This window comes from Nanorana parkeri, unplaced genomic scaffold (genome assembly GCF_000935625.1).
Source record: "Nanorana parkeri isolate BGI_ZX_2015 unplaced genomic scaffold, ASM93562v1 scaffold97, whole genome shotgun sequence".
NCBI classification, from domain to species: domain Eukaryota; kingdom Metazoa; phylum Chordata; class Amphibia; order Anura; family Dicroglossidae; genus Nanorana; species Nanorana parkeri.
The window spans coordinates 833,581-859,112 of record NW_017306365.1 but is presented as its reverse complement, the minus strand read 5'-3'; the positions used below and the strand labels follow the sequence as shown (position 1 = coordinate 859,112).

The following is a 25,532-nucleotide window of genomic DNA, read 5'->3' as shown; positions in this document are numbered from 1 at the left end:
AAGGGTGTATTTCTGTTGCTTTGCTGTTCAGTTCTGTTCAGATGGAATTTGTTGTAACGTTTAAAGTTGAAATGTATTCTTATGTACATCATCATCCCTCAGTAACTTACTTGTAACATTGGAAACATTTTGATCACATAGGTTGTACAGCCATGTTCCTTGCAGTTGGAAAGCATAACAGATGAAACTGGTAGCCAGGATGCTACTCTTCTTTTAGAAGAAGTCGTTATAAAGGTAAATTACCATTGCCAGAATTAAATAACACATTGGCAGTGCAATTAAATGGACTCTGCTAGCCATTCCTACATTGATGGGAATGCCACTAATTAGAAAAAGAATAATCATATGTTCTACTTTTCTCCCAGATCTCACCCATTATCCTCAATACTGTACTGACCATCATGGCTGTTTTGAAACCAAAGCCCAAGGAGGATGTAGGCAAAGAGGATTTAGTTGAACACAAGAACATTTGGGGCATAAGAACAACAGAGAGCTGCAATAACTGGTTCTTGGGGGTCGAGTCAGCTGATGAAATTACAGAATGCTTTCAGAACACAGAATGCCCAAACAAACTAGAGACCTTTAGTGTTAAAGTAAACTCTGTGCAGGTGACACTTGAATGTGGTCTGGGTCACCGTACTGTGCCTTTGCTTTTGGTGGAATCTACATTTACTGGAACTGTAAAGAATTGGACATCACTTATGAATGTGACTGCTGACACCACATTAGAGGTATTATGATAATTATCCATTTCTGTTATGGAGACTAATTTCTACTACTATATTTTATATAACAATTATAACTGTACATTTTGTAGATGGTAAATTCCTAATGTTTTGATGTAGTAGTACCAAAAGTGAATGAGGCTGTAGGGTATTTACCAACATTTTTTTTAGTGGCCACTACAACACCTTGTTCTTGATCAAATGAATGTGTAACTTTAGTCACAATTAAATCAATCTAACAACCGAATTATAAGTACAGAGGACGGTAGAAGGCTAGGGTTACATTGGCAATTAATGGAGAACTATGGCCCAACCCTATTTGGTTATAGTTCCCTTTAGGGTCACAGGAGGACAATTACTAATGTGTTAGTACTATTGTCCGCTATATGCTTACAGCGCAGGGCTTCACTGCAGCCGAAACTGATCCTGACAATATTGTCGCGATCCACCCCGCCTCCTGATTGAGAGCTACCTCTGCCTCTCTAGAAATAAATCCCTGCAGGGAGTGGTGACTGACTGTCACCGCTCTCTGCAGGAAGAAGATCGGGGACTCTGCGATCTGCAGTGTGTACTACTGAGAGGTTTAACTACTTTTTGGCAGTACACTCATTTTCTCCATGAGGAAATCAATAGATTTTTAGATTGTGGTTATTGTGAATAAGCAGTTAAACCTTCCAGTAGCTAAAAGATTTACCGTAATTGTTAGCACAGTTGAAGGTTTCTTTGGTTAGGTTTTGCTATCATCTTTGATAGAGAATATATAGTATAATATCTGTGTTCCCTGTTTCATGTCTCCTGACACCAACATCCCTTAAGGGCTTGTTCACACCGAAAGCGTGCGTTCCAGAGCGGTAGCTGCTAGAAGGCACCGCGATCGCTGAGAAACTTCCCCCCGCGTTTTGGGGGGGGAGGGGGCGTGGCGGTGCATCGAATTCAATGGCACCGCTTCCACGCCCCCCGCCCGCAGTGTGATCGTACGCGTGGCAAAACTTTGCCAGCGTTCCGTTCCACTGCAAACGCAAAAAATAGAGCAAGTCCTATTTTTTTAGGGCAGCTACCGCTCTGGAACGCACACGCTTTTGGCGTGAACAAGGCCTTAGTTGTATACAAGATTAATTATGTGTTAATATTCAGGATTACTTACAGAAATGTGTAAATAGAATTTTGATCATTATAATCATTATAAGATTTGAACATTATTGTGTGTATTGTTTTGTTGATGACACCTAAAAAGTTCCAAATATTGACTCATAATTCATCTTTGATAGAGAAACGAGATTATAAACATCTGTTCATGAAAATATCCCATAAACATACAATATTTGCATTGTATTCCAACTGTTTTTATGCTATACACCTTTACAGGTTCACTACTACAATGAAATGTATGCCGTGTGGGAACCCTTGATTGAACGAGTTGACAATGGAGAACGGCGCTGGAGTCTAAAGCTTGAGGTTAGAGGCTACTGAATCATAATACAACTAGAGCAATGTATAGAAGTTTATTCTAATACTGCTGAGCTGTATGATTTGTCTGTTTCTTTTTTAAGTCTGGTTAAGATTTTTACCGTATATGTTTTGCTAATATGTATAAACTGCAAGTATGGCCTCCAGAGTAAAAACAATGCAGTATCTTTTTTTGTGCTTGAAGATTAACAACAATCCTGTCCACAACAAAAGTCTTCTGCCAGGAGACGATTTCGTCATGATCCCTGAGCCTCAGTCCGCTATTAACATTACTTCTAAGGATACCATGAACATCACTGTCTCTAAATGTACTCTGGGGGTGTTCAGTAACTTGTCAAAGGTAAGTGAAAATACTCAAAATTTTGGGGTGGGGATCCCAACCATATATTTCTTAGTAAATCAGTTGTATGGCATGGCCCAAAAAGTGCATGCTTTCAGACCTGATGTCTGGGGTGTGCAGCAGGAGTTGAAAGCACACACCAAGCATTCATAGTCTTTATGGTTTTTTACTCATGTAGAACCTTTATTACTCATGTGTTTTCATTAATGCAGTGTTAGCCGTAGATTCCACATTGCATCAAACTTAGATAGACATTTTCTTTGTTCAGAGACTTACCTTAGAATTTGTTAGTAACACATCATTGTATTTAGTCATGCTTGTTTGAATTTTATATTTGGAGATAATCACGTGTTTTACATGCTATAAATATTATTGTGTGAATGTCAAGTTCATATTTTATATTATGGCATGTCCATATCAAATGTTAAGCTATGGCCTTTTAAAATAGTGTAAACTTTCTGTATTAAATAAAGTGCATAACATTTAGGGTGACTGAGTATAATAAAATATAAAAATAATAATTTAGCATTTTGTAGCTTTTTAGGTGTATAATATATCTCCTGTATAACATAAAACTGGGTCAGTCTCTACATACGGCTAACTGGGGCAATGTTAAGCCCTCCAAGCTCTATCTTTTCAGATATTTCACCCGCATAATAGCACTAGGACTATGGCCTAAATAAGACTTTCTATCAGAGCATTTTACAGATTTCTGCCACTCCTGCTTTGTAAGTAGCCACAAGGGACTTCCATCCCCGGTCTTTTTCTGCCTCCAACCTACAGTGACTTGATCACCTCCAGCCACCTGATACCAGCAGTTAGGTTTGTGAGTACATGAGACCTTGCCTTGTACCCTGGGCTATGTTGCCTTGTACCCTGGGCTATGTTGCCTTGTACCCTGAGCTATGTTGCCCTGTACCCTGAGCTATGTTGCAGTGTACCCTGAGCTATGTTGCCTTGTGGTGCAACATGTCTGATTCTACAGTCCTGGTGTACTGTGTATGCCCAGCAAGTGCTACTTGCAGCATACATACTGATGCAACTTATGTCTGCAGCCTGGAATCCTCATGCCCTAGAGCACATGTGTCAAACTCAAGACCCAGGGGCCGAATCCGGCCCACCAAGCCATTTCCCAGACTTATACTTTCAGATCTAGGTATTAAGTTATTACTAAAACCAGTGATAATCGAATGCAGAGGCAATTATGATAAAGATTACATACATTTATATAGTCTTACAGGCCCTTTGAGGGCAACCATAATTTTGATGCGGCCCTCGATTAAATTGAGTTTGACACCCCTGTCCCCAAGTCTGTGCCATCTTTTGGAGTCCTCTTTAGCTCTCTCAGGCGTGGCCACCACCTCTGCTCTGTCTACTAAGGTTTTACTACAGTCATCCATGACTATATGGTTTAATTACACAGTTGTATGCGGACTCTTCATGCACTGAAGGCTAAAAGTGTGCTTCTGCTCCTTCCCCTGCAGATTCTATATCTGCTCTGCCTACAGGTTTAGTGGCCTCCAAGCCATCAGCTGCTGAGACTCTAATGCCGAGTCTCTCCAGTCCTTACCGAATCAATCGGACTGAGGAGTCGCCATCTTCTGCTAACGCTCTTAATTTGAAGGAGACTATTTTGTCTCTCATTGATGCGATACATACCACCTTAAAGCTAGAGGATAAGCCTGTTGCTTCTACCATTGCTGTCTTGGACATTTGAGAGCTGCTAAGACCTTCCGGGTGCACCCACTATTTCAAGTCTTCCTTTATGGAGACTGGAGATATTTGTACTGGAACTCTAAAGCACTTATTAGCCTTCTATCCATTTGTGGAGGGCTTTGTTAAATAGTGATCTGCACCACTCTGTGGATCCCACAGTGTCCTTTCTTAACAAAGTGTCTACCATTCTGGTGAAGGATGCTCGTGTCTTTAAAGCCCCTCTTCAGGATTCAGTGCTGGCTCTGCAGGGCCCTGTTTTAACGGTTATCTTAAGCTATCAAATGCAGAATAACTGGTCTAAGGCTATAAGGAGATGTCTGATCATTATGACAACTGATCCCTTGGTTAGAGAACATTTTAAACAGTTGGCTGTAGCTTGAACTACAGTGTTGACACGCGCTGGAGGTTTCCTGTCTCATTTCCCCTCTCATTTCCCACATGAGCCTTTGTCAGTCCAAACACAGAGAACACTTAAGGTGTTCGCAAGGTCGTGTAGGGACAACACCTGTTTGGGTTTACTTTGGATACCATCATTAGGACTCCATATACAAGAGCACCCATCTCCTCCAGCCTGAGAGGCTTAATGCTCAGTCTGGGAAATCTCATCCCTGGAAGTCTTTTTCATTATTTCATAGCCTCGAACTCCACCTTTTTGGACATCCCAACAGTTAATGACATCCTGTATCCCTTAATGGATGAGAAGGAAAATAGTATTTATGTACTCACTGTAAAATCCTTTTCTTGTGACTAGGGCTGCGATTAATAATTATTTTCATAATCTTTTCGTTGGCCGATTAATTTTTTTTGATTAATCGGATAATAATTAAATAAATACCATCCTTAATTTAAAATAAAATACACAAATGCAGTGTTACAAACAAAGTTTACCTCAGAATATTTTTTGAACACGTTCCAGGGCAGGCATTCACACTATGCGGGAGGCGCGTTTGGGGTGCCATTGAAATTAATGGCACTGCAATGCACCTCCTGCAGCAGAATTTGGCAGGCTGGAACCAAAAATGACTTTTTTTCCCCACATTTTATAATGTATTTATTTTGAAATAATTGTGTTGTAAGCACATGGCGCTTGAATAGCTTCAGCCAGGGAATGACAGCTGCCGGTGGCAAGATTCCGCAGGTTGTGGGCTGGTGCAATAGCCATCCTGCTATTGGCCATTTCACATTTCAATAGCAGGCTGGCTATTGCACCTGCCCACTGCTTTCTGTGCCTAGGGAGAGAATATTGTTAATGGGATTTTTTTTTTCTATATTTTGCAGTATGTGTCTTTCACATAGTTAAAGAAATTGGTTTTAGGGATTTTGAATTCTGCTGAAGGGGCTGACACTTTATGTATGAGGTCTTGTTCTCTTCTCTAGACTTTTTCTGAAGGAACTGCTTCGACATTTGACTATTCTTTGAAGGACAAAGCCCCTTTGATCATCATAAATGCACTAGGTGTACCTCTTACACTACAGCATGGCCCAAACCTACGGCAGTTCGGCTCATCAACACACAATCCTGTGCACAATGTGAACCAAGGACAGTCACTGGAGCTCGAATTTTCCTGTGTGGAGCCTTTGCATCGTGGTAGATTGTCGGCCCTGCATCGGCAAGAAAGTAGCCTCTTTACGCTTGGCATAGGTAATCCCTGCAATCTTATTGCAAAATATTACATCACACACTGCTTTTCTTACTCCTACTTCTGTACAAATAAGATTTTAGATCAGTGGAAATAGAGTTTGAGTAAAGCCCATATTTCTAGATTCTTACTGGTTGTCATTCACTTATTCTGCTAGTGCCTCAAGGATATACAGAGGTGTCAAACATCCCAGTCACAAAGCCAGCTCGACGTCTTTATAATGTGCGAAGTCCCCTAGAGGAGAATTGTGTTTCTGTTGTCATCCAAATCGATACCAGTGAGGGGAACAAAGTACTTTTTGTTAGATCTCCTCTGCAGGTGAATGGCGTTTTACATTCTTTGATGTTAATAATGTTATAAGAATTTGTATTCTATGAAATTTGAATATATCTGTTTTATTAGTATTATTCTTTAGTAAATTCTACTTTAGTAGCTTCAGTAGATTTGAGAGATTAGAAAATGTTGGTATCAATTGAATTTTTGCACACTTACATATTTATTGGTGCATTTTCTTATTGTGTGAGACCATGGAGTTTTGGTATTTTTAACCTAGATTAGAATTAATGTGATAATAACAAATGTGTAATTTCAGATCAAGAACCATTTCTCAGTGCCATTTACTGTGTATAAGTTTGTTGCAAATGCCAAGCTACTGGAGCCAGTTGGTATATGTAAACCAGATGAAGAGTTTCATGTACCCCTGCATTCATACAGGTACTTTTTTTTTTACTCCATCAGTAGAGGAATTTTTAAACATTTGGTCCGTTCTAATAATTTTCTTCCTTTTCTGAGTTATTGAGTTGTATGGCTGTGGTCTTGACTGTTTTTTAATTTTTCATATGCTAGTTGCACAAATGTTCAGGTTTATAATAAGGTGTGCACATTTTAAATCCATAAACCAAAATAAAGGCAGACTGGGAGAACTAACCAGAAGTGATAGATGACTTTGTAGAAGCTCGAGTTAGAGCATGTTAAACTGTTTCTGATTGGTTAAATTTAATTTTAGATGTTGGTCTTCAACCTCTTTTTACTTCAGTTTTTTTTTGTTTTTGTGGAGATCTGATTTCTCTTTGCAACATCTAGTAGCAGATTGTCAGTAGGAATCTACTGTCAAGTTAAAATTATTTTGCTTAACTTGGCCTTTTCTTTAGTGATGCGCATAATAGGAAGAGCCATGCAAGTACTACATGTTTTTCTCTATCTAGGGGGCTATTTACTTAGCTGCCGAAGGCAGCTGAGTGAATAACCAAGCCGACGTGAAGTGAGCTGAACGCTGTTCGGCTATTCACTTAAGCCTTGTACGGCTGATTTCAGCGGTACATCAGCTAAAATCAGCCGTACATCGGCTGCCTTCGGTCAGGCAGCAGATGTACGGCTGAGCCAAAGTGTAGGAAAAATTAGACTCAACCGATCCAACATCTGGATCAGCTCCGGCAGCTCACTTTCTGCCGTTCGCCCCTTTTCTCACGGCAGTGAGTGACTAGCCGAATGCCGCTCGGTTATTCTGCTCAGTACCTCAGAGGTAGTGAGTTGAATAGAAAAAAAAGGTTAAATAAATGGAAAAAAAATGTTGAAAAATTATTTGAAAAATGTAAACAAAATAGTACAATTAAAAAAAAAAAAAAATATTTGAATATAATTTTTTTTTAAAAGACGAACTCCCCCGCATAATGATGTCAAATCTGACAGATGCCGGCAAAATAGAAACAATTGGACAGAGCTAGCAGGTTTCGGGCAATAAATAACTGTGCGGAGCAGGCCGTGATGTCACGACCGGCTCTTCCGAGTTGTTGTTTAATGACAGATCAGCATCCCCAGGTCATTTGGGGACGCTGATCTTTCATTATAACTGGGAGGAGCGAGCCATGAGATCACGGCTGGCTCCACCAAGCTGTCATTTGCGTGGAGATCGGCTGGCTTCGGCCGACCTTTCTTCAAGCTTCGCTTGATTAGTTTCAGACTGTTGTATAACTCTGTGCAATATTAAAATATTTATTTATCTTTATACCTTTTTTGGAGAATGTATCTTGCCCTTAATAAGCTTTTGCATCTTTTTATTTTTCTGTCCACTTTTGTAACATTGTTAGGCGTCAGCTCTTCTTGAAGCCATCGGGTGTTTTAGATGGGCAATTTAAAGAGTCCACTAGTTACATAATGTGGAAGGAAATGCTCCACAGGAGCAGTGAGGTACAATGCACCCTTCAGTGTCCAGCGACAGAGATAAATTTCCTGCCATTCATAGTGAACTGTACTGCTGTTCCTGATGAAATCGACTTTATCACCAGTAATGGTGAGAAGGATTGGGATCCTGCCTACATTATTCATCTCTATCCATCACTGACTATCAGGAACCTTCTGCCTTATTCCTTGAAATATCTTCTAGAGGTAAGTAGACAACAAACTCTGTTTGCTCTCCTTTATCCTTCCACACCATAACAAAAATACAGATTTCTCTACAAGCATACCGTCTGTCAGACCGTTTGCTCTGACACAAACCAGTATTTAATTTATAAAAACAGGCAGGGATCTGAAATTAAGGAGATTCACTACATAAATTAACTGATAACCTAAGTTCTTTGTATGTGCTAATTTGAAGATGAAATAAAAACAATAATATGTAAAAATATAATAATCAAAATATTATTGGAGACAATAAATAATAAGATTCAAAATATGCAATGTGAATTACTTAGCAAGTAAAATAATAAGAAAATAAAAAATTTCTGGGAATAAATATGGTGAATGTTGCTCCAATCCACATAATCTGTTGATCGCAACCAGGTGTTGACTGCATTTGCAAAATTGGAGTTAGAAGGTGTTTAGCTTGTCTTCTCCATTTTTAACTAAATGGCCTCTTCACAGACACAAGATATAGTTCCAAATATGAATAAAACAACTATGTATCTCTTAAAATGCAGCTAGTAACACTTTCAGTAGTTTATCAGGATGTGCCAAAAGAATGTGCAGATTTAACATGTGACCTATTCCAGCAAAACAGATATTCAAAGCTCAAAGTCCTTACTGTGCCTAAACTAGTATGGTAGATTTATAAGCACAGGACTAGCTAATTAATTACTAAATTGTTTAATGATCTATATGGCTAGCACAAATTGCTTACAGATAAATGCAAAGCGAAAACTTTACCACTGGAAATGGTTTGGTGTCAGACAGTAATACAGCTTTGGTCAATTTTGGACAGAGTTCAAAACTAATTTAATTAGGCAAGTATTTAGATATCTTATGCAACAATAATAATAGCATTGAATTGTTTGTAACAATAATACAATATACTATGTCAGTGATGGCGAACCTTTTTGAACCCGAGTGCCCAAACTGGGACGCAAAATCAATTTATTTACCTCAAAGTGCAAGCTTTGAAAATAAGTTTAGTACTGTATTGCAGTACTAAACCGCCGGCCCCGTCTGGGTGTCAGGGAAGACACAGGCTGTTCCGGAAGCTTGGCAGCTTCTGTGTTCGGCCTGCGCCCTTTCATCTCAGGGCACATGCCGAGGCAAACCAAATGCCAGGCTTCCTTTAGCAGCGTAACGCCAGTGCGGCTGCGCCCCTCCAACTTTGTGTGCACGCGAGCACAGGCTCTTGTAGGGCGGCCTAAAAGAAGAGAACTGGGATATGAAGTGATGTCATCTCCCTGCCTCTCCCAAAGCTGCATGCCGCTGTAGAGAGGTAAGACCGGGCAGTCGACATGCCCAATTATTGTAATAAATAACAAATACTTGAGCTGTAGAAAATAATAGGAAATCATGCCAGCACATGTTCCAGGCTAAGAGAAATGAATTGTATTAAAAAAATGTTTTGTTTATTAAAGAAGTTGTTAAAAATATTTATATATACCCTCTAAGTAAGGGCTTATTTACACCAGAGCAGCAGCTGCTGGAACGCACAGCAATTGCTCACTAACGTTCCCCATTTGTTCTGGGAGTGGGCGTGGCGGTGCGGCACCACAGCCACGCCCTCCCGCCCCTGTTTTTTCAAACTATGATCCGGCCCCCAGCAATGTCTGAGGGACAGTGAACTGGCCCCATGTTTAAAAAGTTTGAGGACCCCTGATCTAAGTTGTTATCTTGTGATTGTCTGTCTGGTGTGACTAGACTCCCCAAAATTTAGAACCTGGGAATCTCTGCTTTAGGGTCTGAGAATGGTTGATGTTAGACTCTTTTATCTTGAAACCATGAACTCAAATTCACCTTATATACTTATAGACTAGAAAGAACAAAATGGCTTCCAGTTTGCCCATGTTACATTATATAGAGATAAGTTCAGACCTTACAATTTCTTTCTTTTAGAGCTGAATAGTTCCGACATGTCAACTGATTGCTTCTGGTCCCTGCACATTATTTAAATGTATTTAGTGATTTACACAGATCTAGTGCTGCAACTAATTCAGTTCAGATAATGGGCAGGGGCTGAAGGCAGTCAGCTAAAGCAACCACGGCACTCCCATCAGGGTTATAGATATCTGTACCTTGGAAAAGACACCAAGTGAGGTATAATTAACACTTTACACGTACCTCTCGCATCTTTTTCCAAGCATACTTTATGGAGTCATATGTAATACTACAAGGAGTGGTATTCATTTCAATGTTTATTTTACAATATATTGTTTGAGAAAATCAAAATACATGTGCATGTTATCGAAGGCATTCAAAAGGCTAGGACCTCCGAGGCATAAACATGTAACAGTGTTGGTGCATAAGGAAGTAGTAAAATATATATGAAAACAAAGAACACAAATAATAATCAATAGTTAGGGCGTATGTTCAAGGAGTTCTAATTAAGATTGTTTTGTTAAGACAAAGGTAGTGTGAGTTTATTTTAATGTATAGTTATAAATCATACATCTGGGCCTGAAACATGTTAATGTAAGGCAATATATCAGGCCTAGCTCTGTTGCTCAAAGGAATTAGAACAAGATAATTACTCACCCTATTTAATACATTTTATTTAGGCACCCTCAAGCCTCGTAAGTGTATGAAGAGGAAGCACCTTAAGCCGGGTATACAAGCTTCAATTGCAGCCGGTTCTTGATGAACCAGCCGAAATTCTATGTGTGGGTGCCGCTATTGGCACCTTTCCAAACGACATCCCTCAATCAGCTGATCGAATAAGCATGTGGGAATATTTTCCGCTGAACAGAGCTAGCAGTCGATGAACTGCCATCTCTGTTCGGATATTCTGACGGCAGACAGTGGCCAGTGCCAGAATACAGCAGGAGAGTCCTCGATGAACGCTTATAAGCATTGATGGAGTAATCTGTTCTATTTTCTTTGTTCAGCCAGCAGCTACGATACTTATGGTTCAAATTTGGGCTGATTCATGCATTATTAGCCTTAGATTCTCTTTCAGATTTATTTGCAGCCTGTTTCCTTGCTGTAAAGATATCTAATAGACATTTTGGCTAGGGGCTCATTTATACATTTCTCCATTGAACTACTGGAGAAATAGATTTTACATAGTAGCAAAAATCCTATTTCTCTAAGGCACATATTTAAGATTAGGAAAAAGGAGGAACAAAATAATGCAATGGTTCAAGAAGGTAAAACAAGGTGATGATGTACTGATAATGTACTTACAAATGGAAGTATTCATTGATAATATTCTGTTACAGGGAACTGCAGATGGCCACATACTGCCAGAAGGAAGCTCCTGTGATGTCTTGCATTCACGTATCAGTGGTGAAATTATGGAACTTGACTTGATCAAGTACCAAGGCAGGAATTGGAATGGACATTTCAGAGTCCATGGAAATCTTCCTGAGTTTTTTCCTGTGTGTTTCACGGCAGAGACTGCTGAAGTTATGACTGTGGACCTTTCTATACATGTGAAACGTGTGGGGAACCGCATGGTGCTTTCGGTGTTCAGTCCTTACTGGATCATCAATAAGACATCTCGTATCCTGCAATACCGAGCAGAGGACATTCACGTCAAGCACCCATCAGATTACAGAGATGTCATACTTTTCTCATACAAGAAAAAGAACTTATTCAGCAAGAACAAGGTACTGCCATTTATAAGTGTATGTGATATGTATGTACAGTAGTTACTGGCTCTTTTGTTTAGGACTGAAAAAAACACTTTTGTAAATGATATACTATGTAGGGTTTATTCTAAAATGTATTTTAGAAGTTAAAGTTATTTCCCTTATCCTATTTTAAAGGGTCTGTTCAAGACAAAACATTATTCATACCAATTAATCAACTGAACTACATTTTGTGTCATTAAACAGAGGGGCTAAAAGCTGGGGGGGCAATTTCTGGTATCGTAATGATCCCTTTTATTGTTGATTCTAATAACATTAATCTTGCTATTTACTTCTGAAATAGATCCAGCTGTGTATTTCCACAAGTTCCTGGTCATCTGGATTTTCTTTAGACACAGTTGGAAGTTATGGATGTGTTAAATGCCCTGGTAACAAAATTGAGTATTTGGTGAGTTTTTAATATGAAGACCAAGAAAATTCTCTTGGTCTATTCTTTTCTGCATACTTACTGTATTAGTATGTTTAATTATTCATATTAATCTGATTTATAGAACAGTAGGGAGAATTCAGCAAAGACTTTGTGCCACTTTTCCAGCAGTATGAATCTTTAAAAGTTTCTGCACCAAATTCATAAAAGTCCTGTCGACCAGTTTCGGTAACTTTACTGACACTTGCCATAGATTCAAGTAGTTCTTAATAGTGCCACTTTTAGAAAAGTAGCACTAAATTAAAAATATATTTACCTTACAGTTTTAGCTACCAAAACTGGATGTAATTAGGACTAAAACTAAACTGGTGTAGAGACATGTTTGCCTGTACTACCCCCCATGGCTGATAGTCTTCTAGCAACTAATGATGCTGACAGTGGGCAGAGCCTAATGGAGAATCTGAGGGACTAGTTCCCCATCTGGTCCACTCCCCTGATGATTGGCAGTGAGGGCATTGGCTATGGAATCTACCCACTGCCTGCTGTTAATCACTAGCAGAGCAGACTTGATGCAGGACTAGCCCCTCGGCATCCTGTCTTACTCCGCCCACTGTCAGCGTCACACGTTACAAAAGACATCCGTGTAGCCCACAGCATCCTCAACAACAATTAACATTGGGCGGTCAGCATCACTGGTTGTTAAGGACACTGTCAACAGTGCAGCTGACACTGTTCCAACAACCACCCACCGACACGCAAAACAACTCCGCTACTGTGCCTCTCCACCGCAAATGGCAAAGTGTGGACCAAATTCATGTACCAGTTTCCAATGAATTAATGTTGTATAGAGTTAATCAGTAGGCACACTCTCCTTACATTCACTTTTTTTGTGTTCCTTATTGTTAAGGTTGGAGTGAACATTAAAATGAGCAGCTTTAACCTAACAAGGATTGTTACTTTGACACCATTCTACACTCTTGTGAACAACTGCACACTAGAGCTTGAGGTGGGGGAGATTGAAGCAGATGGTTCTTTGCCAGACTTCAAGTGGAATTACATTGGTTCATCTGAGGTACAGTGATTTTTTTTTTTTTAATATGTATTTATAATTTGTATTATATTGGACTAATGTATAATTTTATAATGCATACAGCAGACATCTTTTACTATACATTTAGATTTTCTGGACCCCAGTTCAGACAGTTCTTTTAATTAATATTGGTCAGAAACCCTTCAGTTGAGAACTACAGTGACAGTACATTTTCTTCATTTTGCAGTGTGTACCATTCTGGCCAGATAATGTCTCTGGAAAGATGTCTGTCAGAGTCATTGGCTGTGATGGAGTATCCAAACCTTTCTTTTTTAATAAGCAGGACAATGGCACATTGCTCAGCCTGGAGAAGATGGTGAGTTGAGGTCATTAATATTAAAGATAAAGTCTGTGTGTAATTCAGTCACTATACCACTCATGTTAACAATGGCTTGCCCTTATTTACAGAATACAGGACTTATGGTAGATGTCAGCATTTCCGATCACTCAATAGTGATTAGGTTCTCAGATTACTATGAAGGAGCTGCACCTGCTCTGATCATGAACCATACACCTCGCTCTAAGCTGACATATGGCCAGAGGTAGGGCTGTTCATGAAACAATTACAGTGATTTCAGTCCTTTTGAGTACATTTGCTTCTGTTTTTACATCTTAAAAAGCTGTTTGTTAAGATAATATTAATCATGCAGTGGTACAGAAGACGAGAAGGAGCTTAACCCAGGAGAAGCAAGATTGTTTGCATGGGAAGATCCAACAGGAACGAAAAAGCTGACATGGACATATAGCCAAACCAAGGGCGAGCTAGACTTGTTAAAGGTTAGCAGGTTTATGTTAATTCTGTAAATAGACACCTAGATACAATCTAGGTACTGTGAAGAGCTTAACATATTGCTGCCATCATTGCCTTTGGAAAATCTACAATAATTCTAATATACCTATGATGACACAAAAGTAGTCTGTATAATTTAATTAATCGGCGCAGTTTTCTTTAGGCTTCCTTAACCTCCCTGGCGGTCTGATTATTTCTTTTTTTTTCTTTTTCCTTTTTTTGTTCTTTTTTTCTCTTTCGTTATTTTTTTCTTTAAATTCCCATCGGTTTTGCCCCCTGCGACACGGACGCTCGCAAGGGACGGAACCCGGAAGACTGATGCCGGCTGGAGGACACAGCGCGGCTCGAGGGACAAGGTGAATAACGCTATAGTGTAATCCCGAGTGTGGCTCGGGGTTACCACTTATGGTACTGAAAATTAACCCCGAACCAGACTCGGGAATACCGCCAGGGAGGTTAAGTTAAGTTTACTTTAAGTAAATCTATCACTTTGAATGTTCAGGGAAAAGCAACAGGTGCTCTTTATAGACCACCTTCTGTGCTTCTTATACTTTTCTTCTCTAAACTCTGTTTGCCCCATTTGCCACCTGGAGTCTTTGGAAATACTCTCTATTCCTGGCTATAGACCATGTGACCCTTTTCCCCTTCCCCCCCCACTGTGCAGTGCACTGGCCTTAGCAGCCAACTGCCAGGTTTTAACTAGCAGGTCCCTTAGCTCTATGCAAGCTCCAACATGAAGCTCTATACTCAGGGCTATAGTGAACAAACAGGCAAGAGTGGTAATGAAAGGGCTTCCCGTCCCACCAACTTTCCATTTAAAGATTACATCCCCCCAGTCCTGTTACCTAATTGGCCTCCAAATTAAAGTGAAAGCCCAGCGTAAACTTTTTTATTGTTTTAAAAGCACATGGGAAGGCCTACAGTTTTAAATTGTTGTTTTCCTACATGTAATAAGTTAACCTACAACCTAAGTCGAACTTAAGTTATTTTTTGGGGTTTTAAATACAGTGCCAGGTTTTTATGGCTGTGTGTGTCCTTGTTGGGCAGATGTTTTATTATTTCTGTGTGTTTACCAGGATAGGTGGTGAAGAGAAATATTGCCCGGTATATAAATAACGGTAAAAAATTGACAGAGGATCTAACCCTTCCCCTCTATGAAACTGGAAATAAAGAGTTTTGACTGGCGTTCTACTTTTGTGGTTTAGTAGATTATATAAACTAGTTAAAATGTACTTGATAATGCCATTCAGAGCCACTTTTTTACTTTTCAGGATGAAAGTGGTCAATTTGCTTTTAACCAAGATACTCAGATACACTGGGTATCATTCCTTGATGGACGCCAAAGGATACTGCTGTTTACAGAAGATGTGGCTTTGGTGAGCAAAGCACGTCAAGCTGAGGAACTGGAACAGCCAGATCAAGAAATAAACATTTCTATCCATAGCTTGGGGCTTTCTCTGATCAATAATGAGAGCAAGCAAGAAATTTCTTACATAGGAATTACAAGGTAACTATGTTAATTCTTGGAGGCTGCTTCTACCCAAAAATTAATTTGATAAATAATAAGAAAATAATGGTTTACTAAACAACTGAATGGTAAATGTAACAATGTAGAAAACTGTTCTTGAACATAATCATTTCCACCTTTGCAGAGGTATTTAAAAAAAAAAAAAACATATGCCGGCAATGTACACCGAATGTACATGAAACAGTCATATGCTGCTGCTGTGTAAGAGCCCACAAACTTACTTTTTTGTTAGCTCTCCTCTTCATCTCCTTATGTAAAAATGTCTGCCTGTGTTTTGCAAGCTCTTTCTCACCTCTCCCATTCATTAGTATTCAGAGTGGCAGCCACATCCCCCCCGCCCCCCCTTGACAGTGTATTGTCTGTAAAGGCAGAGCTGCTGTTCACTGATCATGTTACAATGAATAACAGGGAGGAGGTGGAGCTGCTTAAAGCCTCATTACCATCAGACCCCGACTGACTTTTTCCTGTGGAGACAATTTAGAATTTGTAGGCTTGAGGACTAATAAAAGGTTCATTAAAAAAGTGAGGAAAGCCTAAAATGTGAGTCATGAAAATGTGCACATGTATACATCATCACTGTGCCGCTTCAATACCACAATAAATATGAATCACTTGCAAAGGTGGAAATGGACTTTAAAGAGCTTTCACTGCTGCTCACCTTCCAGTCTTTTTACCATTAGCAAGATTCATGGTTGTCGTCAGAATTTTCGTTAAATCAAAAATCTTGAATACTTTTTAAAGAATAATACTGTCATGCGGGATTAAACTGTATTATTTATTTTTTTACTTGTATGAAAACATAAATTTATCAACCCGTTAATAGAAAAACAACACATAACATAATACATGATGCTGTGATGGTGTTTTCTAAAAGCATTTAACACTTTGAATTATTTTATTCTTTAATTATTAGGGGTTAGCATGCTGGCTGAGTTGTTAGCATTCTTGCTTGGTATACCCGAGTTCTTTTGCCATCACTGAAAACACTATCTGCATTAAATTTGTTCCCCAGTTCCCATATTGGCCTTACTGTCCTTTTATACTTAGATTTCAGAATGGCCTGCCTTAAGTCTGTATGGCAAAGTCTCGGCAGTTGGGAACGGAGCTAGCAACTCGACATCATAAGCATTAACAACTGCTACAGAAGCAGCAAAAATAACAGAAACGAGTCAAGGTTTATTATTAGGATGCTAGAAATATGTTAATTTTACAATAATATTCCGTTAACACTGTTAGACTATGTCATAATCACTACTATTTTTCACCAAAGCCCTAATAAACATTAGCGATAAATGTTTAAAAAAAAATCCATACTTATTTTTATCCTGTTTTTTTATAGTGATAATTTTAGTGCAACTTAATCTGTAAACATAGAGAAAAAAATGAGTGTATTACTTAACTGTAAATTGTCTGCATTGTCTTTGGTTTGCAGTTCAGGCATCATCTGGGAGTTGATACCAAAACAGAAGTGGAAACCCTTTAGCCAGAAACATATCCTACAGCTTGAACAAGCATATGAGAAACACTTGGCAGGAGGGAGTAGCAAATGGACTAAAATCGACAATAATTTTGAGGTGTGTGTAAAGTTACTAAAGCACAATGTTTAAATGATATTCTTCCTCTAGTTTACTACTATTTTTCATGCATCATTAGGTCAGTTTCAACTCCATGGAAATGCGTTTGCCATTGATTTGCAAGATAAGGAGAAGTTTCCTTTCTGGAATTCATGTGGAATTCAAGCAATCTCCACACCAAAGAAGTTTACGAGCCCAACTATACTGGCTGCAGGTACCAGATTTCATACAATAGCTTACCAAGAAACAGGATAAAAAAAGTAACAAAATTCCTCTAAAATAAGGATTTTCAATGAAAAGTGTTTGTGCAAATTGATGGTTAGTGAAAATACACAATTTCCATTGTTAAAGGAGAACTATGGGGTCAGTGTTTTTCCCCATAGTTCTCCTCAGGGTCACAGGAGGACATAAACTAGCATCCTCCCATGACCCAACGCTCAGTATACCGCGAGCTACAGCTAACGGTATACTGAGACCGCCGCAGCCGGGACGGATCCGACATTATTGTCGAGATCCACCCAGCTGCGTGATTGACAGCTGGCTCGGCCTATCTAGAGGCAGAGCCAGCTGTACCCGCCCCCTCCCTCGTTCGATCCTCCAGTCAGTGCTGGAGGATCGGACAGGGGAGGGGGAATCACGGCTCTCTGCAGGGACAGGATCGAGAAGTGAGCGAGTGACGGTATGTGTTCGCTCATTTCCCGCGATCTACTGAGCCAACGTGTGACAGGTTCATTGTCACACGTCGGCTCGAACTATGAGGTTGAGTGAAAATCACTTACCTCATAGTTCTCCTTTTAAGCGCCCCTTATGAGTAGGAGAACTCTATTATGGTTTTTAAAAATGTTTGAGATAATACTGAAGCACTCAAAGGATTTGGTTTTACCTATTTGTTCTGGAACAAAGGAAGCAGACATCTTCCCAAAACACTTTGGGAAGAATTTATCAACGCTGGAGCAGACAAAATCTGGAGCAGATTTGCACTGCCAATCAGCTTCTCTGTCTCATTTTCAAATCTTACCTAAGCAAACTGAAGAGAGATGCTGATTGGTTGCCATGGGCAACTGCTCCAGAGTTTTCTGCTCCAGTTTTGATAAATTCCCTCCATGTATTTTAAGTGAAGCCAGACACAATGTTGCCATTTTTCTTTTTCTACCTATTCTAAATTAAACACAAATCTGGTTGTCATTGTTAAGTGTACATCAGTTGTTGGTATTATTCAAAAGCAATTTCTGGCTTCTATTTATTTTTAATATTTCATTGGTTTTGTAAATATTAATTTGTGCAGCTTAATTATATGGACTGTTCCAGTAGCATACACCATATATTATAAAAGGGAAGTAATTGTGTCACGTAAACGTGTACAAATTTAGTTATTTTTCAACCCTTCACCATGTGGGATTGTCTGATAAGGCAAATTGAATGCAGCATACAAAATTGCACACATACCACACAACATACTGTATGTTGAAACATGTTATCCAGTTCTTCAAGATCAGGAACTATACATGTAGTACAGTAACTGATGGCTTAATTTTCAACTGTGAACTATAGCAAACAGGACATATTTTATTAGCCTGACTAAGCTAAACGAGTAAAAACTAGTTGACATTTCTCCTTCCACTGTTATTTAATAAAGACTTTAATTTACAGATTTACTTGGTTGATAGGAAGTGTTGGACAAGTTGCTATGATATCGTGAATTTATAGAACTTACTGTTGCGTTTGTTTTGTTAGGTGGATAACCAGCTTCCTGGTTCAATGTTCCCTGCAGTCTTCCATCCAGTAGCACCTCCAAAATCCATCGCCCTGGACTCCGGTAAAGATCTTATTTGTCTAATTAATTTTTATTCATATTTTTATGCTTTCTCTTATGGATTAGTCATACTGTAATGCAACCATTATTTTTTTTAAATACCCTTAAAATGTATGGGTTAAATTAGACTCAATGTGATTGAGTCCAACACCTTGGGAGTTTACTAGGCATTCATAGTTTGTGACTTTTATACAGCACAGTTTTAAATGTGTGTTCCTAGGAAGTCTCCTGAATATTAAGTTTCATCATATTCCTAAATAAATATATTGATGAGTTTGTTTTTTTAAGAAACTGAGAATGCGCTACAATGGATTAAGCCAGGAGTCTGCACAAACTCAGTTCACTTGGTGGCCTCTGGACACATTTTCTTCTACCATGGGGGCTGCCTGCCAAATTCCATAACGTTTCATACTTCAGAGCAAAATTTAACTATATACGGTCATTATAGTATAATGTACGATTGCTGCATTCCTCTATAGCTGCTGGTATTCTGCATTGCGCCGCTGTATAATGTACTATATTGCACACCACACTTTTTTTTACTTCCACCGTGCCAAGCTTGCTCCTGTGATGGACTACAATCTCAATAGAAACTAGTAGTCCATCACTGGAGCCTTTTTTTTTATCCGATTAACCAATTAATCGAACTTAATAATCGGCCAACTAATCGATTATGAAAATAATCGTTAGCTGCAGCCCTATACGGTACCAACGTTAATGTTCGCGTGCGTTTATAATATATATATTTTTTGTGATAGTTTGTGTGTGTGTGCGCCATATCAGTATGTGTATATGTGTGCAGTGTCAGTATACTGTGTGTGTTTTTTGGGGGTTTTTTCCCCCCAGGTTTCAATATTAATCAGAGGACCAACAGATTCACACACATTCACTTACGCACATAAATACACACACACACATAAATACACCCCTCCAACACACACAAATACACCCCTCCCACACAAATACTCACCTCCCACACACACACAAATACTCACCTCCCACACACAATAATACACGCACATAAAATAAATCAAAAGAGACCCCTCACCTGCTTAAATTTTTTGCTGGGAGGAGGCACATTCCCTGGTGGTTCATTAGTAAGGTCTGCACCTTTGACTGGTGCAGACCTTACTAATCCTTCCTTTTGGCTGGCACTCAGAGCTGTTGAGAGCGCCGGCAGAACGGAACTAGTGGGTGCTTGCACTGCCAGGAGCAGCTATGCGGTCTGCATTCGATAGAGATGCAGATTGTGTAGCTGTTCCCACAAGTCAAGTACGCAGTCCGTGACTGCGTGCCTAACTCAGCCGGCTGCGGGCCTCATGGTACTTCGCAGGTCGGTACTTTCTGACCCCTGGATTAAGCAGTTCATGCAGTTATAAAAGACTTGCTAATATAAGGAAAACTAATTCCATGACTTTTTGGTGTTTATACTTTGTAACCAATTATTTTTGTCTCTTCTAGAACCCAGGCCTTTCATTGATGTTAGCATTATTAGCAGGTTTAATGAATTCAGCAAAGTCATGCAGTTTAAGTAAGTGGGTTATATTGTTTAAGGTATAAAATAATTGATTTTATGAACGAGACTCCAGATAATTCAGGAAGAATTCTTCAAAGAGTGTCTGCACTCACTCACTTAACAAAATGAGTCTTTATGAAACAGAAGACATCTATAGGGGCTGCAAAGATTACCCTGGGATGTCTGAAAATAAAGGGCTTGGTTAAGCACACATGAACTTCATCTAGGAAGGCTTTACTTTGTCCTCCCCCTGCACCTCACTATTGCTCACTGAGGCTGTACATCACATTAAATGGTCAAAGACAAGTCCTGGAATGTACGAGGTTGAGGGGCAAAGTGCGAAGATCTTAGAATAAGTTGATATTTGCATAATGGAGCACCCCGGGTTTTGGGGCTCCCAGAGGGAGTTCCTGAAGGCTGCTAATGCGACTTTTAGGCATTTAAATATGCCAGCCACAAAATTCATTATACGCATTGTGAGGGTGTTAGCTTGAAGGTGTGTGTGTGTGACTCCCTGGATGAGTTCCCCACACAGTAAACAGGCACAGCAAGCAATGATTTTTCTGGTGAAAACACATGTGGTTTATTTACACTATTTACAATGAAAATCAGCAAAACAAAAGAAAACATGAAAATAAATCCTTGCCTCTTGGTGACTTAGTGCACACAGTTTCCCTGACTATCAGCTAGGTGAAACCTTGTGCTGCCCCATACTGAACAAACTGCCACACAGGCTGTATCTTACCACACATTTGGATTTTTCCACCACACAGGCATGTTCAAAGCTCCCCAGTCTATTCAGGCGCAGAAACTGGTTCCAGAGTGGAGCAACTCCCTTACCAGGCTGGGAGTTCTTATAGAGGCCCTAATGAGCCAGCTTCCTTCAGCTGGCCTCACTACCTCTACCACACCAGCACTTCCCCGTAGTGAAAAAAAGTTAGTATAGAGCCTGAACCTGGGACAGTCACATCTGCCATCCTGGATACACGTAGACATTTTTACCTGCCATGTTCATATATCAGTTCAGATACCAGTGCCAAAACTTGGCATTTTCACAAGAACGACCAGGCTTGCAGCAGCTGCAGCTGGGACCTAACTCTGGCACTCCACCACCGTCCTGAAATCATTAGTCTGTATTGTTTTAGAAAAATAAATCATACATTAAAATAGGGATGCACAAATCGCAGGAGCTCCGTATGCTCCTTCAGGCTAGGTTCACACCTAGGCAACACCTCACTGCGTGGCAAACGTGCACGATTCCAGGCGGATTGCCGAGCAGTCAGGAATCGCCAAGGTGTAAATTGATCGCGCTGTGGGTGCCATTATTTTGTTGTGCCGGGCGGATTGCACGGTTTCCCGCAGCGATTCCGCCTGTGCTTCCGAACACCATTACGGCTAAAACAGCCGTGCGTCGTGTATAACACGCCGCGCGGATGTCACCCCATTGAAATCAATGGTGCTGCGCGGCAATCGCTGCCTGCGTTGTACCTGACCAGGCGATCCCAGGACGCGCATCACGGGTGTCTGCGGGGTAGTGCAGGTGTGAACCTAGTCTAAAAATGACAGCTGCGCCCTGCGCGACTTCTCTAGTCTAAGCTTGGAGCTGGAAAAGTATCCGTACTTGTACCAAGTACAGTACTTGGTATTTGAACATCCCTAATATTAAAAAATATATATATATACTCTATTAGAATGTAATAAAGTCACTTGCTTATAATGCTACAACTTCCATGAAATTGGATATCTTTTTTTTTAGTCCATGTGAGTTTAGCATTATCCAGGGAGTACAGAAGATGAAAGTAACTAAAAATTCAATATGGTCACAGTTACAGCAAGCATACACAGATCAATACTAGCAGGCATGCCATATTTTTCATGCTCCAGTAGATGCACCAAACTTTTTTCAACAGTATCCTCCTCTGAAAATGTTTTTGACACCAAAACAGTCATTGGTGCTCTCTGTCATGGCTTGTTGAATAAATATGTTTATTTGATTTATAAGCTTTATTAAAGGAGAACAATGAGGTGAGTGATTTACACTCATCCTCATAGTTAGAGCCGACCTGTGACAATGAGACTGTCACTCGTTCACTTTCCGATCATCTCCCTGCAGAGAGCATTGACTGTCGGTCTCCACTCCCCGCAAGGATTCCCCACCTCCCCTCTCTGATCCTCCAGTGCAGAGTGGAGAAACGGACGGGGGAGGGGGCGGGCACAGCTGGCTCAGCCTCTAGATATGCAGAGCCCGCTGTCAATCTCGGCTGCAGTGCTCTCAGTATATAGCAGGCAATTGCCCACTATATAGTGAGTTTTGGGTCACGGGAGGAGGTTAGTATATGTCCTCCCGTGACCCTAAAGGGAACTATGGGATATAAAGGTTACCCCAAAGTTCTCTTTTAAAATAGTTTTTATTCTTTGTTCTAAACTGTTTGAACATCTAAATGGAACTGCACTTCAAGCGTATCTAAATCTAAAAGCAAAAATGTAATATATTGCAACTTACCAATCATTAAATGTGGTGGCTGCGTTGATTTAATTTTTTTATTCTTTAATTTGACCTGGTAATCAAGCTAGTAAGTTTGTTATTCTTCAACTTCTTTTAATAAACCAAGTTGTCCAGCAAAAGTGGCAGATAGATGGTTGAGACGAATCATTTAACACTGACAGGAGTGCGTACAATAGTTGGCTCTTTTTCATTTATGTAAAAACCTTAGTTACAAAGAAAATGCTAGGGGTAATTGGATCTAAACCCATTTGTCAGCGCTGCCATGGATATGGCCAGGAAAAACTGTTACTGTAACTGCTTAAAAAGGGTTAGTTGGAGTTCAGCTTTAATTTATAAGTCATGTCTCCACAAGTTGACAATGCTACTGTCCACGAGGGGGCTGCATTGCTCCTCCATAGAGTGGAGCCACCTAAGACAGGAAGAATTGTAGTGGCCACATCACCTAGTGAAAATAAAGGAGAAAAGCAAACAAATTCAGCCACCATAGTTAAGGAATCATAAGATGCAATATATTATAGTTAGGCTTTAAAAATAATTTACATAATATGTATGTTAATTAAATTGTAATTAACAATTATTTACGGTCAGCTGTTTCTCTTCTTTGTAGGTACTTTATGGTTCTGATCCAGTGTATGGCTTTAAAGGTTGATCAGGGCTTCCTTGCTGCAATCATGGGGCTGTTCACTCCAGCCACTCCTCCTGAGGTAGAGAAACAACGTGTAAGTAACTGTTTTGTACTATATGAGAAAATATTTTTATGTGACCTTTTAGTAACAAGGAAAGATCTTTTGTGTACATATAATATTTATTTATTTTTAATGTATTTATTTTTTTATCCTTGTAGTAATTGGGATCCAGTATTAAGAAAGAGCTAGGGCTTTAGCAAGGTGTTGCATTCAGCCATAAAAGTGTCAGGACCTGTCTTGCATGTTTCTACTAGGTTGATGATAATGATAAGGATGCAGTCCTTGGAGCTTGCACCTTCAAAACCAATTTAAGACTGAGAACTTTCATATTTCTGTTCTGACAGAATTGATTTTAAGTGTAGGATAAAGCAAACTACAAATGACATACTTGTTGCAGTACATCTCTGCAATACATTCACATTTCCCTATGATTTATCTCTTTAAAGCCCTTGCAAGAACCAAAAAATACCTGTTGCTCTGTCAGAAATGCGCTCCCAACTTCCTGCTCTGGACTGAAAACACGTGTCTTTTTATATGGACTAAAATCGCTATGAATAGTGTCATCCCCACTCAGTTGTCTTTTGCTAAACGTTCCCCATCTCCACCATATAGGGAGTAATTGTTTTGAAGTTCAAGATAAGTACTGTAAGGGCTTGAGATGACAAGATCAACAGGTATTTTTCTGCACTTGAACAGATAAACCAAAGATGCTTTTAATGGTATATTTACCAGCCCCCAAAAAGGCAAATTATATATGTTTATTGTTAGGTACACTTTGAATATTGAAAGAAGGCAAAAAAAAAAAAGGTTTGAAATATTTAATACAAAAACATATAGTTCTTTGTCAACATAGTTGGATATATTAGCATTCTGTGTGTATGCAGTACATGTGTTGTTTTGTGAATATTGTTGTGTAAGAAATGTGACCTTAAGTGGCTACAAGGAGAATAAAATGTTCTTTTTTTGGATGGGATACAGCAGCAGCAGGCCACACTACACTGAGTGGCCAGATTATTATGACCACCTGACGTTTTTAGGCAAATTAGCTATAATTTCGTGCTGAAGATGCTAGAGGGCCAGACCATTATAAATAGGAAAGCAGGTTGTTTACCACGACAGTAGAAGTGATTGATTTTTTTTTCTGAAGATATGCGTGAAGTACTGATGGGGTGGTCATAATAATCTGGCCACTCAGTGTACTTCAACCATTGGATCACCAAACCTGGCAATATGAAAAATGGAAACATTTTTGCTGCAACATACAGATTATACAATCAGATTAAAGCGCACTCCGTATAAATCATTACTGTTATCCTTATCTGTCTCATAACTAATCATTGGGGGTCCTTAACCCCTTCATGACTGAGGCCTTTTTTTCATTTTTTGTACCCATGTTATATTCCACATTTTAGGCCTGAAAATTACTTAAAACCCCCCAACATTATATATTTTCTGAATGCCAAGACCCTATAGAATAAAATGGTGGTAGTTGCAAATTTTTATGTTGCGCAATATTAACGCAACTCCTTATTAAACCCCAATATTTAGTGAAAAATTTAATTAAATGCCCCAAAACACAACAAAAGACCCATTTTTTTAATGAAATATAAAAGATGAGGTTACAACGAGTAAAACGATACCCAACATGCCCAGGTTACAAATTGCGTGCATCCGTAAAACGGCGAAAAACCCCAGTACCCCAAAAAGTCCATAGA

The 25,532-nt window shown here is 39.5% G+C and overlaps 1 protein-coding gene across 1 annotated transcript in view; it reads left to right on the top strand.

Annotated features, from left to right (window-relative positions):
• Nucleotides 1-25,532, top strand: part of VPS13C (vacuolar protein sorting 13 homolog C) — a 225,912-nt gene that overhangs the window by 161,596 nt on the left and 38,784 nt on the right. The window contains exons 54-73 of the mRNA XM_018552762.1: nucleotides 142-234; nucleotides 366-731; nucleotides 2,091-2,180; nucleotides 2,377-2,532; nucleotides 5,626-5,890; nucleotides 6,046-6,206; nucleotides 6,481-6,602; nucleotides 7,976-8,273; nucleotides 11,516-11,905; nucleotides 12,231-12,335; nucleotides 13,222-13,386; nucleotides 13,592-13,720; nucleotides 13,813-13,946; nucleotides 14,055-14,181; nucleotides 15,466-15,701; nucleotides 17,155-17,296; nucleotides 17,376-17,510; nucleotides 19,031-19,112; nucleotides 20,571-20,640; nucleotides 23,739-23,850. Coding sequence (XP_018408264.1) covers nucleotides 142-234; nucleotides 366-731; nucleotides 2,091-2,180; nucleotides 2,377-2,532; nucleotides 5,626-5,890; nucleotides 6,046-6,206; nucleotides 6,481-6,602; nucleotides 7,976-8,273; nucleotides 11,516-11,905; nucleotides 12,231-12,335; nucleotides 13,222-13,386; nucleotides 13,592-13,720; nucleotides 13,813-13,946; nucleotides 14,055-14,181; nucleotides 15,466-15,701; nucleotides 17,155-17,296; nucleotides 17,376-17,510; nucleotides 19,031-19,112; nucleotides 20,571-20,640; nucleotides 23,739-23,850 — 3,378 coding nt within the window. The remainder of the gene's footprint in view (nucleotides 1-141; nucleotides 235-365; nucleotides 732-2,090; nucleotides 2,181-2,376; nucleotides 2,533-5,625; nucleotides 5,891-6,045; nucleotides 6,207-6,480; nucleotides 6,603-7,975; nucleotides 8,274-11,515; nucleotides 11,906-12,230; nucleotides 12,336-13,221; nucleotides 13,387-13,591; nucleotides 13,721-13,812; nucleotides 13,947-14,054; nucleotides 14,182-15,465; nucleotides 15,702-17,154; nucleotides 17,297-17,375; nucleotides 17,511-19,030; nucleotides 19,113-20,570; nucleotides 20,641-23,738; nucleotides 23,851-25,532) is intronic.